This window comes from Schistocerca cancellata, chromosome 2 (genome assembly GCF_023864275.1).
Source record: "Schistocerca cancellata isolate TAMUIC-IGC-003103 chromosome 2, iqSchCanc2.1, whole genome shotgun sequence".
Lineage (NCBI taxonomy): Eukaryota > Metazoa > Arthropoda > Insecta > Orthoptera > Acrididae > Schistocerca > Schistocerca cancellata.
Genome location: NC_064627.1, coordinates 947,233,652 through 947,245,665, shown reverse-complemented (window position 1 = coordinate 947,245,665; position 12,014 = coordinate 947,233,652). Strand labels below are relative to the sequence as shown.

Sequence of the window (12,014 nt, the reverse complement as noted above, 5' to 3'; positions counted from 1 at the left end):
TCTTTGTTCTGCTCTTCTTCAAGCCTTGCAACAACAACCCGTCAGTTGCAACTTACGATTAGGCGTTTGGATGATTGGGCGAAGAAGAGTGGTTTTCAGTTTTCCACCGAGAAGTCTGTATGTGTTCTGTTTAACCGTTCTCGTTCGCTTTTAACCTTTCCTGAGTTGCGCTTGAGGGATACTATTCTTACTTTTAAAGACACGGTGAGATTTCTGGGGCTCATTTTTGACTTGAGGCTCACGTGGTTACCTCATCTTAAAGACCTGAAACGGCGGTCGCTTCAGGCTTTAAGTATTTTAAAATGTCTTAGCCACAGTACATGGGGAGCTGACAGGACTTGACTGCTCCAGTTTTACAGGGCGTTTGTGCGGTCTCGGCTCGATTATGGGTGCACGGTGTATGGGTCTGCGAGGCCTTCTTACTTAAAAATGTTGGACGTTGTGCACCATGAAGGGCTTCGGTTGGCCACTGGGGCATTCCGAACTAGCCCCATCCCCAGCCTCTGTGCAGAGGCTGGTGAACCGCCACTTCATATGCGGCGACGGCTACTTACAGTGCGCCAGGCGTATAAAACTTTGTCCACGCCCTACACCCCTGCATACCATACCGTTGCTCAGCCTCCTCTGGCACGATTGTTTCATAACCGGCCACGTGCGACGCAGCCCTATGGGATTCGCGCACAGGATTGCCTCAGTGCGATGTCTATGGCTGGTCTTCGTGTTTTACGTCGCGGTTGGAGCAGATCTCCACCTTGGCTCCTCTGGAGACCCAAACTTATTTTAGATTTGACTCATTTTAAGAAAGATGGCACACCAGATTTTACGTTCCAATCTCTGTTTTTTAACCTTTTAGATGTGCATCGCGGTTTCACTGTCGTTTATACTGATGGCTCCAAACAGGAGACTTTCCTTGGCTGTTCTGTGGTGTTCCCTGCTCACGTTACCCGGATTCGCCTCCCTGCTGAATATACCGTTTTCGCAGCGGAGCTCCACGCGATCCTGACGGCACTGGAGCAGATGAATCGAGTTCGGGGCGATCGATTTCTTCTCTGCTCCGATTCTCTTAGTGCCTTACAATCACTGCAGAACCTGTACCCGACTGAAGAGATGGTCCAGCTGATACATGACAAACTGTACTTGCTCCAACGGCGGGGTAAAGAGGTATCCTTCTGCTGGGTGCCTGGTCATTTCGGCATATGGGGCAACGAACAGGCTGATCGGGCTGCCAAGGAGGCCTGCAGAGAGCAGGATGTGGTCCAGTGTCCTATCCCCTTGCAGTCAGTCATCGCTGCACTCCACAGGAAGTGCATGGAGTTGTGGGAGGCTGAATGGCTGGCGGTGACGGCCAGTAAACTGCGGTTAGTAAAGTCAACCACTCGGCCGTGGCGTTCCTCCTGCCGGCTGCTCAGGCGGGAAGAGGTGGCGCTCACACGTCTTCGGATCGGGCACTGTCCTCTGACACATAGCTATTTATTACGGCGGGAGGATCCTCCGTTTTGTGATGCTTGTGGTGTGCACATCACTGTCCGGCACATTTTGACAGACTGCGTTTTATACCGTGATGCAAGGGCAGAAGCACAAGTTGATGGGGATCTGCCCTGTGTTTTAGCTAATGATGAGACGTGTGTGTCTAGGGTTTTTAAGTTTTGTGATGTGTCTGGACTCTGGCCTAAGCTTTTAGGCTGGCGGTTTTAGTGTATTGCAGAGTGGCTGACTCCTTCCTTTTTTCCTTGCGGTCAGCCAGCCACTTCCATCTGCTCCATTGTTTTAGCTCCCTCTACCTTTTTCTTCCTGTGTTGTCCATGTTTTACTGCTGACGCCCTGCTTCATCCCATGCTTCGGTGTGGGTGAGCACATATTTTTCAATGATTGTTCCCCGTGTTTTATGTTCCGTTTTATGTTGCGTTAGATGTAAATGTTCTGAGTTTTTTCTTGACACCCGTCTCACTATGATACTGAACGGGCGCTGAAGACCTTGCTGTCGTGCGCCCACAAAACCCTTCTACTACTACTACTACTACTACTACTACTACTACATATTATAAATTGAAGTCCTTCACCATATTTTTCATCTGCGTATAAATGCTAGTATCAAGAACTACTGTAAGCATTTTAGGCATTTTGATATGGTTCTCAATGATAAGACAGATTTGTGTATATAATTTATTAATAATTTCACACCATTTGACTAAACTATGATAAATTCAAGTCCCAGATGTGTTTTTCTCTATTTGTATGTGAAGTCTGACCTCAAGAATTACTTTAGGGAGTTTGGTACAGTTCTCGCTAATAGATAGACCGATTCATGAAGAAGGTTTGTGTATCTAATTTATTATTGCTATGCCAGACTAGTCATCTGGCCGAAAGTATTTACACTAGGTGCAAATTGAGACATGTATAGCAGAGTGCAGGGCAACATGCATTTTTGTAACTTAATAGGTTCAAGTGAGACCGCGCAATTTGGGATGTAACACAGTTGTGCCACAACTCACGCCTGTGCCAAGCCATGCGGCATTGTGGTAGTGGCACAGTTTCTTGGCTGTGTGCCATACTAGCACCGTGGGAGAGGTGAAGTGGACAGTGGGAAAGCAGTCCTCCTATATGCTCCCTTCGATACCGCACATATGGGTGGTTGTGTTAGCTTTCAGAAAAATATTGACTTGTTACTGTACTTATTGCCATAGAGTAGTGTTTCGTTTTTCCATTTAAGCTCTCGATCTTTATTCATTAGTACATTATGTTTTCCGTTTATTTATATCTGTTTAGTTTTGCTTTTTATTTTGTTATTGTTTTTATTTTGTCAAGAACAATCCACAGTTCAGTCACTCATAAACCTTTAGTCACTGAGATTATATCTTATGCCTCCACAGTGTCTTCAGATCGCAAGAAGGGACAGATGATTCATTGTGAGGATAGTTAAATAGTAAGGAGTATTATAAAATTGTGTGATCAAGAAGCAAGGTGGGACATTTTAAATATTATACTTAGTGAAACTAGATTGTCTACGTGCTGTATATTATGCTAGCATAATACAAAAATTTGAAAAGTGGGAATTTCTACAAGTGTGTATACCCTTTGTGCTCCTGGTAAAAAGCGTCCAAGATCTGAGGTAGCATCCAAGAGCTGAAGTACATATTAAGTTTCACTGTGATAACTTTGATACAGATGTAATAAGAGACATTGTACTGTGTGTATGCAGACATCACATTGTCACTGTAAGTTAGAAACAGTCAAGAAACCCCAGTGAATTAGAATGTTGTAATTGGTGCAAAGTGATGAGCAAAATCATATTAGTGCTTGCATACATAGTATTAGAGTCAATAAACTAATTATACAACAGACTGAACAAATTGAGAACGTGCTCGGTATTATTCCAAAAGTATCAGTACCCTGGAAGAGTCTGGTGATATGGTACTACATTTAATTTTCTGAAATGTATTGCTGACTAAGGCAGCTGTACATCCATGACAATGTTTTTCGAACTACGTTAACTCTTTCCCAGACAAGGCACACCTGGCTAGCTTCCACATTCCTTCCACATGCATTATCTCACTTGCTTACAGTGCACTAACCATCTTGTGGTGGATCAGGTATTTACTTTTCTCAATAATAACTCTTTTATTCATGAATGACATTGTCAGTCTGGCAAGCTGTAGGCCTCAAGGGCACGCTCATCATTATTTTCATATTTGTCAGATGAAGAACAGGAAGAAAATCCTTGGGTAAGTTTCCATTCCAGTCATTCACTGTTAAAAACATGACGTGTTATGGGAATTCTGCCAAAACTCCTACAGAACAGGTGATTTATTGTTCTGTGAATTGTTGATCTTTTCTCATTTTAGAAGCATCATTTATGAGTAACAGCTACATTTTTCTTATTGACAGGTTTAATTGTGCTTCTTTTGCCAAAACACAGTATAGATTGCAAAGGCGCATCTTGCAGTAGCTAAAGAATCCTGAAACAGTGCCTCATTAAATAAGCACCTGACAGCCAGGGATGTCAATAACCTACAGAAAACATCATTGTGTCAGTTTGCAGTAACATAAGGAAACAAAATTTACTGTTTATTTTCATACTAGGAAATTCTGTTTTCACTTGCTGTCAATGACTCATAAAAAAATACAGTAAGGAATTAAAAATAAAATAAAGTAAAAACTATAGCTTCAGCTATATCAATGTAGATAAGAAATTTCCATGCATTAACCATTTGGCAAAACACTCTCCACCTCACATGCTATCTGTTGCCAAAATATTGTTTTGATATCTCGACTAGTGCAGGAGTTGCGAGGGATGTTACAAATACTTCATTCTTGTGTGTGCTCGATTGGAAGTGAATGGCGACATATGATACATTTTCTGAAGATTGGAGACAGATACAGCCCACCTCCTAAGTCTAAAGAAAAATTCAATATGTTAGTCTAAATTTCATTTGCAGCAACATATTGTGTAATATGCACCAAACACAAAATCTTAGTGAAAATCAATTTTTTTTTTACTGAATAGTTTCCATGAAACTGTTTGACAAAGTTTGCAGGGTGCCTGCCTCATTTCTGTCAGAGCAATGCATCACCACCAGGTGCAGGCAAAGAATTCCTATGCATCTCAATATGCAAAGGACCTGCACAACACGCAGAACTTTGGTGTCACACTGTTATGCCGTGTCACTTCACATGCGCCATACATGTCTCAGTTTATGCGTAGCCTTAGTGCTACCCATGTGAAGCTGGAGTGTGTTATTATTATGAAATAAAATATCTGGTTGTATGTCCTAGTTCAGTACATAGTTTCAATACTCATGCTCTTCCACAGTGATTTTTATTTAGGATATCTTGGGAACATTTAGCAGGTGTTTAACAAATGTAATTTTTGCAACATGGGTGTTCCTCAATAGTTTGTACATTATTACAGTATGAAATAAAATTAAGATACTGGCCATTCTCTCTTTGATTCAAGCATGATTCCTGTTTCTGATGAAACTTAATTACTCATGTAAAATACGTTTTTTCTCAAAATTTACAGTACTATAAATAGTTCTATTCTGTGAATGTGTAAATTCTTTAATTTTGCAACAGCAGAGCACATTGATGAAAAAGTTTCCTATAGGGAAATGCTTGTTCATTTTGCATTTACAATGAAAGTGACGCTGCAGCTATGCTGTTCAGGTGGTGAATATCTTTTATTTGTCACAGCTTTATTTTAGTATAATATATTAGCTGCTAAATAAATACAAAATATGTAAATTTTGTTCAGATTGAAGACCTGTTCCTCATTAAATATAGTATCAGACTATTTGTAACATATTGAAAAGAGAAGTAATACATTTCATATAATAGAAAATTTTCTACACAATCAGGAAGTCGGTCTGAGCTTTAGTGCAGAAATTCAAAGTGTGTTAGCTTCACCACTTGCCCACCACATGAACTTGCCAACTTATTATAGTTATGTTGACTGAAGCCCACAACTTTTTGATTTATTTATACACTGTAGAGAGATAAGCTAAAAGCCAAAATAACTGTCAAGATTTCTTCACTGGAGACTGTATCTGTGAAATTTCATCAATTCAGTGGCTCACAGTTATCTACCTCTGCTTGTAAAACTATTATTAGCCACAGTTGATATGGTTTTCCCCTGTTCTAATTGTAATTTACTTGTTGTTGATATAAACATTGCATCCATTGTGTCTATCAATTTTCTGATGCTGTTGCAGAATCAGGGTAAAGGTAACTGTCACCATGTAGGTATATGTCAGTATGTTAGTTTGTTAGAGAAGAGTAGAGTAGAGTCGACTACAGTTTTATTAGTCCTGGTAATCATATAGTACACAAATAGTACAGTCTGATGCAAGACAAGTCAATGTATAACAGAATATAATATTACATTTGATTAATGGCATTATTTCTACCTTAAATGATCACTGAGTTACAATACACAGAGCAAATATTGTACAAAAAAAAAAAAAAAAAAAAAAAAAAAAAAAAAAAAAAAAAAAAAAAAAAAAAAAAAGAGTAGATATTTTAAAGCAGAAAGAGAATGTACTGTACTGGCAGATTAATATTTGTATTACAGTAACATTTACATGGTAAATCATTAAAGTTCTAGTAACATTTATATGATACATCACTAAGGCAAAGGCACAAATCGTTAGTGAACTTTCTGAAGGAACTCGTGGAGGCTGCAGAAGCAGTGATGAATCAAATATGCCATAGCATTGACTTGAAATTTGCCAGGTCTTTTATTGATTTAATTTGTGGGGAAGTTTCTTATAAATAACTTTCCCATAATACAGGGTTCCTTTTTTATTCAGAGTGGTGTTGGTGGGCTCTAGATGAAAGTCTCCTTTTTGCTTGGTGTTGTAGGAGTGGATATTTTCAATTTTCTGGAAGAGAGTGGGATTTTCCATTGAATATTTTTTCACAAATACGGTTATCTCATACACATATATACATGGAAGTGGGAGGATTTCTAGCTTTTTAAAGAGTGGTCTACAGGTTTTGTTCCATTTTACACCTTCCATTACTCTTATAATTCTTTTTTGTAGCCTAAAGAGCTTTTGGCTAAGAGAAAAGTAACCCCAGAAAATAATTCCATGTTTCAGTTGTGAGTGTATATAGGCATAATACACAGTTTTCAGAGAATCTTTGTTGCAGCATTCCTCTAATATTCTCATTAAGTATCATGTAGTGCTTAATTTCTTACGAACTTTTTCAATATGTGTCCCCCATTTAAGATTATCTTGGAGCCATATTCCTAAGAATTTAATGTTGTCTACATTCTAAAGGTCTTATATCTAAAAACGAAGATGATGTAACTTACCAAACGAAAGCGTTGGTATGTTGATACAGACACTAACAAACACACAAAATTCAAGCTTTCGCAACCCATGGTTACTTCATCAGGAAAGAGGGAAGGAGAGGGAAAGACGAAAGGATGTGGGTTTTAAGGGAGAGGGTAAGGAGTCATTCCAATCCCGGGAGCGGAAAGACTTACCTTAGGGGGAAAAAGGGACAGGTATAAACTCGCGCACACACACACATATCCATCTGCACATATACAGATACAAGCAGACATATGTAAAGGCAAAGAGTTTGGGCAGAGATGTCAGTCGGGGCGGAAGTACAGAGGCAAAGACTTTGTTGAATGACAGGTGAGGTATGAGTGGCGGCAACTTGAAATTAGCGGAGGTTGAAGCCTGGTGGGTAACGGGAAGAGAGGATATATTGAAGGGCAAGTTCCCATCTCCAGAGTTCTGATAGGTTGGTGTTAGTGGGAAGTATCCTTCATGAAATCCTCCCCGCTCCACCAACAGTGTCTTTCCGCCGTCCACCTAACCTTCGTAACCTCTTGGTTCATCCCTATGAAATCCCCAAACCACCTTCCCTACCCTCTGGCTCCTACCATTGTAACTGCCCGCGGTGTAAAACCTGTCCCATGCACCCTCCCACCACCACCTACTGTAGTGTAATGACGTAAGTTTCTTATAAATGATTTTCTTTCGACATATGACCATGTGCAGACTTCGTCACGTACGTCAGTTACAACCCACTTCAGAATTATTTATATTCTTTTTAAATTGTCTCAGAATGGTTCTTGAACGAAACTGTAAAACATCATTTTTAGTCGTTTGCACAGAATTACGTCACTCGGGCCAATTGGTTTGCGTAAACCTTTTCAATTTTAGACGTCGTTTTTTTCTCCTCAGAAATTATATTGATACACTTTATCTTGATTTAATCGATATTAGAACCACATTAAATAAACTTTTGAGATTCAAAGTCGCGATGAACACTGTCAAAATACAATAATCTCGTCAAATATATTATTAATCCATTCACATAATTCTTCATAAATAAATCCTCAGAACACGTATTTCAACTTAGTAGCATCCACTAGTTTATTATCTTCCTACATACAGATGTGAACCTGAGCCTTGACAAGATAGGACTAACATTTTCAATAAGATTAAACTTCCTATGATATCATTGTTGTACCAAACATTACAAAAAATTCATTTTCAATTTTTTAGAAGCACGACGCAACAAATCGGTTTCAGAATCTTCTGTTGCTCTTTGGCTGTCGACCCGCGACGTGTAGTGGCCAGCAATTTTCTCTCTGGTCCCGGCAGCGAAGATGCTGTCTCCGTTCGTTGCACCGCCCTCTCCGTACATGAAACATAAAAAATAAATAAAAAACCTTTAGATAATTCACAGCTATTACAAATATTACAAAAATACATAAACAAAACTAAATTAAACTTATATTCACCTGCAAACTGGGTTGACACTGGTGGATGGGTGACGCTTCAATTTCGCGTCCCACTACATACCCCACCCACAAGCTCAGTTTGTCAGGTTTTAACTGAAAATAAAACCTTTTCTATAAACAATATTTAACTGTTAATACATTTTCCTCACATTTTACATAATCTAGAGTCCTTGTTCTTAGATAGATTTAATCCTTTTACTGCGATATTGTTGTGACTATTTGTCATTTACTCTTAATTGTGCTATTATGGTAATTCATAACCGAATATATGGGGATTACTCCTTTTCGTTTAATAGTTGCTAGTAAATACTAATTTAGTACGTTCTTTAACGTTGTTACATTAGGACAGAGCGTTCAAATTGTGATAAATTAGTTTCAGTTTTATTCATTTCCTAGAGTTATTCTTTCCAAAAATTTATATTACTAATAAGTTTTTCACAATAACTAATAGTACTATTTACTTTATGTCATTCTTTTCCCTAATGCGTTATTTATGCCTGAGGTCAAGAAGAAATCAAGCAAAACTTTCTTTAAAATCTCGGCACGGCTTTCTTTACCTTCGGACACCTTGTTGGGTAATGGCAATTTATTTAGGAAAAACAAGCAAGAGAGCCCCGTTTGGTGTGTTCTATATTAACACTATTACAAATCTCTATTAAAGGCACTCTGCTATGTTCTCGTGAGCCATATAGCTCTGGACGCCCATGGTCCCTAAAATTATTAACCATCCTCTTTGGTTCCTACTATCCGAGTAAATTTAAAATATACAAAATTCCTTTTGACCTAATAGCAAAATTTCTTCCATATAAATCCCCCCTTTGGTTATCTTTCTCTTTTTGAAGTACCAGTAGATTATTGTAGAACACTTGTTTAAACTTTCTGTTATTTCTTTAAAATAACACATAACTATCACGAAAACTTCACATGAATAAACTATGAACGCTCTTCCGTATGTAACATATACTAAATATTAACTTATTTAGGAATGAAGGGTTTCATTTGATCAACACTATATAATCCTTTAATTACACCTGATGAAGGTTCCATAAGAAGTAACGCTTTGGGATGTACAATCTTATGTACAACATATGGACCTTCAAAGATAAAGATGAATTTTCTATATTACTTATTGATCTTCGAACTTTTAGCATGAGATCGTACTAATACACGATCACCTTTTCTCGTTCAGATGGATAATTCGTAGAATAACATTTTTCTTTCCTTTACATAATACGGTAATCCACTAATTAGGACTCGTATTAGATGACTTTCAATCATTGGTTCTCCAATTAATTTAGCACAGTTTAAATGCCATTCGAAATAATTCCCATAACCTCTCCAACGTTTAGAATATGGAGGAGGGTCTAACAACTCTAAAGTTAAGTGTTGTTGTTTTCCTCTTGACCAATAATGTTGTTTAAACTGCTTAACAAAATCGTCCCAGTCCCTAAATTCAGTTCTATGCAGTACTGCCCATTCCGCAGCCTCTGCTTCTAAATGTCCTATTACAAATTGAATCCGTTTTTCATTACTCCATTTAGGAGGTAATGAAGTTTCAAAAGCTTTTATAAAGATTATAGGGTGAAGTTCGCCTCCTGGTTTGAATACAGGAAATCGACTTGCTACATTTGAATTTGTCGTTATATCATCCCAACATTCTGCGAGAGACAACATAGTTGGATTTTGTTTAGATTGCAGAGATGGAGTTGCATCGGATTGGCTTGCCGTGATTTCTTTATTCGTATTGTTGTCGTCCGAGCTAGCAAACTCGATGCGACTGTTGTCTCTGATTACGTTATTGCTTCTACCACTTGAAATGTTTTCATTATTATCTAATTCCGATAACCGTTTAGTAATTTCCTGTATTCTCATTTCTGTATTGGATACGCAGTTAGCTAATATCGATTCTTCACCGTGTTCACGATGTGAACGCTCTGTACCTTCGTCAATGTTATTATCTTTGGAGGTCTCAAGGTTACTGCATATTTCAGTAATTAAAAATTTCATGTTTTCTATTTCAGTATGATCTTTTTCTAATTCTACATTATCTATTGAAGAAATCTCTACAGGTTTGGTAGAGACCTCTTTAATAGATTCTAATATTTCTCTACGAACAGTTTCTGTTTGCATAGAAAATTCATCTCGTAACTTATCGTTATTTTTCTGTATTTCATTTACAACTAAGATATTGACATTATCTAGTCTCTCGGTTAAGTCAGTAATATCATTTCGCATGCGAACGTTTTCCTCACGTGATTCCTGGATATGTTCTTCTAACCTATAAATGTATTGTTTGCCTCATGATCTGCAACTGAATCTGCTTTGTTTTACAGAGGGCATGCCCCAGCAGAGGGTGTGTTGGACTCAAATAAGACACCGTCTTATGACAGTCAGTGTCCACTGGGCATTGTCCCTCATTCAATAAGAGGTTTCTTATCATCATATGAACAATTGATATGCGTCAGCCATGCATTCCAGAACTGCACAGCTTGTTCCAAAATGGTGAGCCTTTCTCTTTACTGTATTCTGTTCATACAAATATATGTGCACTTCCAATAAAAATTAGCATGAAAAAATATAACATTCAAAAAGCTTATTTCTTGTAAAATGTGCATGTGATACACTGTCGCTACCAGTATGTAAAAACTCTAAGCTTCTCATTAGAACAAAAACAGACATTTGCAGGTAGTGAGAAAACTTCTACTATGTGCTTCTAAAGTGCGTGTAATATGGTAAAATAGGCAGATTCTCACAACGCCTGCCATGAATCTCTAGAATGAAAATTAATTCCATTGTTTATTTCTACAGACTATTTAGTAGAGTAAAATAGCTAGTATGTCATTAAATGTCATTTTTCATTAAGGAGTTGTTAGCCTACAACATTTATAAGTTTTTTATCCTGATGAGGTAGCAGTGTGTCATGAAGTGTAACAGTCAGTGCTCACCCATGTAGTTGATGCACCAGTTGCACCCTTTATAGCATATAAAGTTCATTAGGAAAATTTCGTACATCAAACACAACAGTGAAAACTAAACTTAGCAATTCATACAGGTAGGAATTAAAGAAGATTGTTTTGTGCAGTAAGAAAATCAGTGCCACAAATGTAATTTCTGACCTCAATATGCATATATAGAACATGGCTCCAATTATCACAGAGTGACAGGAGCTACAAACACAAAATACTCATAGTGGATTTGCTATTGCCAAAATATAAATTGGGCACATACAGAGGAAGGGGGCTTCAGTGGTGCAAAGAGCATGATATCAGCATTACTGAGCAGTGGAAATGTGTAGTACATCTACATCTACATCTAAATTTATACTCCGCAAGCCACCCAACGGTGTGTGGCGGAGGGCACTTTACTTGCCACTGTCATTACCTCCCTTTCCTGTTCCAGTCGCGTATGGTTCGCGGGAAAAACGACTGTCTGAAAGCCTCCGTGCGCGCTCTAATCTCTCTAATTTTACATTCGTGGTCTCCTCGGGAGGTATAAGTAGGGGGAAGCAATATATTCGATACCTCATCCAGAAACTCACCCTCTCGAAACCTGACGAGCAAGCTACACCACGATGCAGAGCGCCTCTCTTGCAGAGTCTGCCACTTGAGTTTGTTAAACATCTCCGTAACGCTATCACGGTTACCAAATAACCCTGTGACGAAACGCGCCGCTCTTCTTTGGATCTTCTCTATCTCCTCCGTCAACCCGATCTGGTATGGATCCCACACTGATGAGCAATACTCAAGTATAG

The 12,014-nt window shown here is 38.4% G+C and overlaps 1 protein-coding gene across 1 annotated transcript in view; it reads left to right on the top strand.

The window, feature by feature from the left end:
- Positions 1-12,014, top strand: part of LOC126162924 (ubiquitin-like modifier-activating enzyme ATG7) — a 111,087-nt gene that overhangs the window by 83,414 nt on the left and 15,659 nt on the right. Inside the window, exon 11 of the mRNA XM_049919742.1 lies at positions 10,597-10,765. Within this exon, the coding sequence (XP_049775699.1) occupies positions 10,597-10,765 (169 nt within the window). The remainder of the gene's footprint in view (positions 1-10,596; positions 10,766-12,014) is intronic.